The 3,664-nt window shown below is 31.9% G+C and overlaps 1 protein-coding gene across 1 annotated transcript in view; it reads left to right on the top strand.

Moving 5' to 3' along the window:
* Positions 1-617, top strand: part of LOC106475294 (alanine aminotransferase 2-like) — a 24,220-nt gene extending 23,603 nt beyond the window's left edge. The window contains exons 9-10 of the mRNA XM_013935986.2: positions 126-238; positions 492-617. Of these exons, the coding sequence (XP_013791440.2) occupies positions 126-238; positions 492-582 (204 nt within the window). The 3' untranslated portion in view covers positions 583-617. The remainder of the gene's footprint in view (positions 1-125; positions 239-491) is intronic.
* The last annotated feature ends 3,047 nt before the right edge of the window (positions 618-3,664 follow it).

Raw genomic sequence — 3,664 nt, 5'->3', positions numbered from 1 at the left:
AACCATTAAACAAGATGTGTCTACTAAATCTTGGTAATTATTCTTTCCAAGACTACAAGTTTCCTGTGTAGTTTGCATGTGATATTTAGTTTGTAAAATAACGTGAAAATAATTTTGTTTTTTAGGGAATGGGTATCGAACCAGATGAGCTCTATGGGTTGGAGCTGCTGGAGACTGTTGGTGTTTGTATAATACCAGGAAATCAGTTTGGTCAGCGACCAGGTACTTATCATTTCAGGTAAGCTTTGTTTTGCCTCACTAATGAATTTTTTTAGTTCTCATTGTATCGTTATTACTAGCCTAAGCAGTCTAGTGCTGTTACTATCGCCGACACGTTTTTTTCTGATTTAATTTTAAAATGCATATAAAATTAACGATTGCAGTGATACTCCGTCTGAAAGAGACATTATACTCTTTTCGCTTATACTAAAAGTTTAATTAATAATGAAATAACCCTGAAATGTTAACCCTGATTGTCATCTGTATTACAGGATGACATTTCTACCACAAATTGACGACGTAAAAATCATTCTGCAGCGAATCAACAAGTTTCAGAAGATATTCATGGAGAAATATCAATGAGAAAAACAAACATAAGGCTTTATAATTATGAGAGTTTTTTTTTTCAAAAAGTAATATAAGTTATTTATAAAACGTGGGAAATAATCGTTTTTTAAGTTAATTTCTAACTTTTTAACATAAAAATGAAAACCGTAGCTTTTCGAAAATAAACACAACGTAATTCTAGACTTTGAGAAGAAAAATTTAAATAGGAACTGTACTATAAACTCTGGATAATTGTACAAATTTGCAGCATTTAAAAGGTTAGATCATAAAGATCCAATAAGTAGTTAAAGCTCTGTAATTACAAAATACTGAAAAAGTGAAACACGAGATGTTTTATGGAAATATTTTTAGAAAGATACACAAGAAACGTAGTTAGTATTCTACGTCATAAGATAGAATAAATTAATCTTATTATTTGCTTTTGCATTGTTTGCATACTTTTTTTCAAGAGCATAGTTTTTATTCCGTAAATAGTGCATATTTATAACCAACTTTGACAAATATGGCATGGCAATCATTATGAACACTTTGGATTTAAGACTTACAAAAAAGAAAAGAAATGTCATTTAGAAACAGAAATCAAAAACAATTTATAATATTTCTATCAATTTTATTTAATTTTTTAGATTTAGAACTAGAATAAAATGTTGATTGTGATTGATGTTGATTTAATAAATTCACACCAGATATATTTTTCTCTAAAATAACAAACAAAGTTTGTTTAAAGAAATAACGAGAATAAACAAAATGTTTCACAATTTTTTTTTCGCCTGAGGTTATTTCCCCGAGAAGGGCCCGAAGGCCACCTGTTTTAAGCACTCGCACCACTATACAGTAGTGTGTTGTCTGTCAATCAATCAATAGACACTGAAATGACGTCACATAAGGCTCGCTTAACGTCGCAACTTTACTGTCGTGACGTCAGTAAAACGTGCGCTTGCCATAAATCATTAGAAGAATTATTTACTCTGTAGGCTACAAAACATCATGACATATGAACTTCAAGAGCAAGAAATACAAATATTTGTTACTCTTAATTTTGGACTGCGGAAATACATCTAGTATTAGTGTGTGTGCATTCGTTATTTATAGTTATGGAAAGTTTTTACATCAAACATATTTCTTCAGTTGTTGTCTTTACAGAAATTTTAGTTTTGAAGTTAGCAGGTACATGCGAGATGAGTAAAAGCCTAAATGCGGCAGATCAAGGTAGCGTGGGCGTCTCTGATTCGATACCGCGATCTTCAAAAAGAAGAAGAAGTAACCAATAGGGAGGAAGAAGTCTAAATTGCACCTGACCATCCCAACTTGCAAACTAAATACCGATCCGACCGTACGTCACAAGGAAATGGTGAAATTATTCATATATCCGTACTAAAGTAACCGTACTAAAATCTTTCAATTAAACTTGACTTCTCTAACACTAATAATGCTGAAGTAGACGTAAAAAATGTCGGTGCCTGCACCGAAAAAAAAAGTATGATTGTAGAATATTATATTGGCCCTTCTTCTTGATCGCGGAAGCTTCTAGAACTGATAGCAGTGTTGAAACAACTTAGAACAGATCGTGGCCATAAAGTATCTTCCAGAATTAATATATTAAATAGCTAACATCTTTAGAATGTCTGTAAAAAATAAGTTGATCGTGTAATGTTGAAGTTTTAAGCAACTGAAGTATCAGACAAGAAATGTGAGACTTGTTTCTCTAAGATTTTGGCTGGTGTTTATGGGAGATGATAGCAAATTATAATAAATTATTACCTTATAAATAGTGTTAAAGTTGATTTTATATTCTGGTTCCATTTTTAGAAAAGAGCTTTGAAAAAGTTAAGGCATTTCTTCTTAAAGTTTAGGAAACAATGGATTCGTAATTGTTTGGTCCTGCTGAATCCACAAATCCATGCTGGATTTAAAGCTTTGGATCTTCAAATTAGAAAAAAGAAAAATATTCCTTCATGACTCCTAATATAATCATGATCTAAGCCTCTTTTCTTACAATTTTGACACACAGAAGTCCACTAAATTTAAAGTTAAAAACTTCTATGATTTTTTCTGGTTTTATGGGCAAGGTCAAGGTAGTTTTTTTTTAATGGCGATCATAAAAATATAATCATTTCTATATTCCTTGATAACGTATGACATGTATGCACCAACTGAAACTAAATGAAACTAAACTATGCTGAAACTAAAAATTTAAACTTTAGGGTCATATCTTCTTGTTCTATAGGTAAGGTAAATTTTTCAAACTTTCAACCATAGGTGTCTCAAAAATGACGTATGATGCTGAGTACAATAATGATATTGGAAATGACATCTCATTTACTCTATGCATAGCTTGTATAAAGTGAGTTTTATACATAATCATACACAATAAGTGGTATCAAATGTCTGTTATAACCTAAGTGTATTACAAACAGCATATGAGAACAAAACGAAATTTTAGAAAGTTTATTTCACAAATTACACCTTCTTACTTGATATATCTTTAACGATTTAATTTTACGTTTACATTGTTTTACTTTAAGTTTTCCAGTTCGATTTTACAGCTTGATTTTTCAACCACAAAAAATCTTTCACGATAGAAAATGTAGCAGACATGAGAAACGGATTTAAATATCGTTACACAAGTGTTTTTAGGCTCATGCATATAAAATGAAGATATGCCCTTTAGTGTCTCTCACACGGATAAACTCTATTGGTATGTGACATTCTTGTGTTTTCAATGCGCTTCACGTATACACTTCAAGAGGCGCATGTCCTCGGCAGTAATTAAATCTTTACAATCTGCCAAAGGAATACTGAATACCTGATCCAAGTTTTCTCTCTGGGTAATAACTTTTCAATTTTGACAGATAACAAAAAATGGAGACTTTTCAGATGTCTGAGAGTTCCCAATTCGGTGTCTTTGTTGAGCTCCGAAACTTTGAAAAACCTTCACTGCTAAAACTTCAACTTAGCTGTAGTATGAGTTTTGATGCCGATGACTCCAGTATAGGAAGTTTAGTTTTATCTGTAAACCGGCAGTAGTGTTAGTTGTGCCTTGTAGGCCGTTCTTGTGATACTGCTGTATTCGGAATTCTATGTATAACATCTCTGT

This window comes from Limulus polyphemus, unplaced genomic scaffold (genome assembly GCF_000517525.1).
Source record: "Limulus polyphemus unplaced genomic scaffold, Limulus_polyphemus-2.1.2 Scaffold8364, whole genome shotgun sequence".
Taxonomy (NCBI): Eukaryota; Metazoa; Arthropoda; class Merostomata; order Xiphosura; family Limulidae; genus Limulus; species Limulus polyphemus.
Note: the sequence above shows the minus strand (reverse complement) of the source record. Positions and strands in the feature narration are given on the sequence as shown.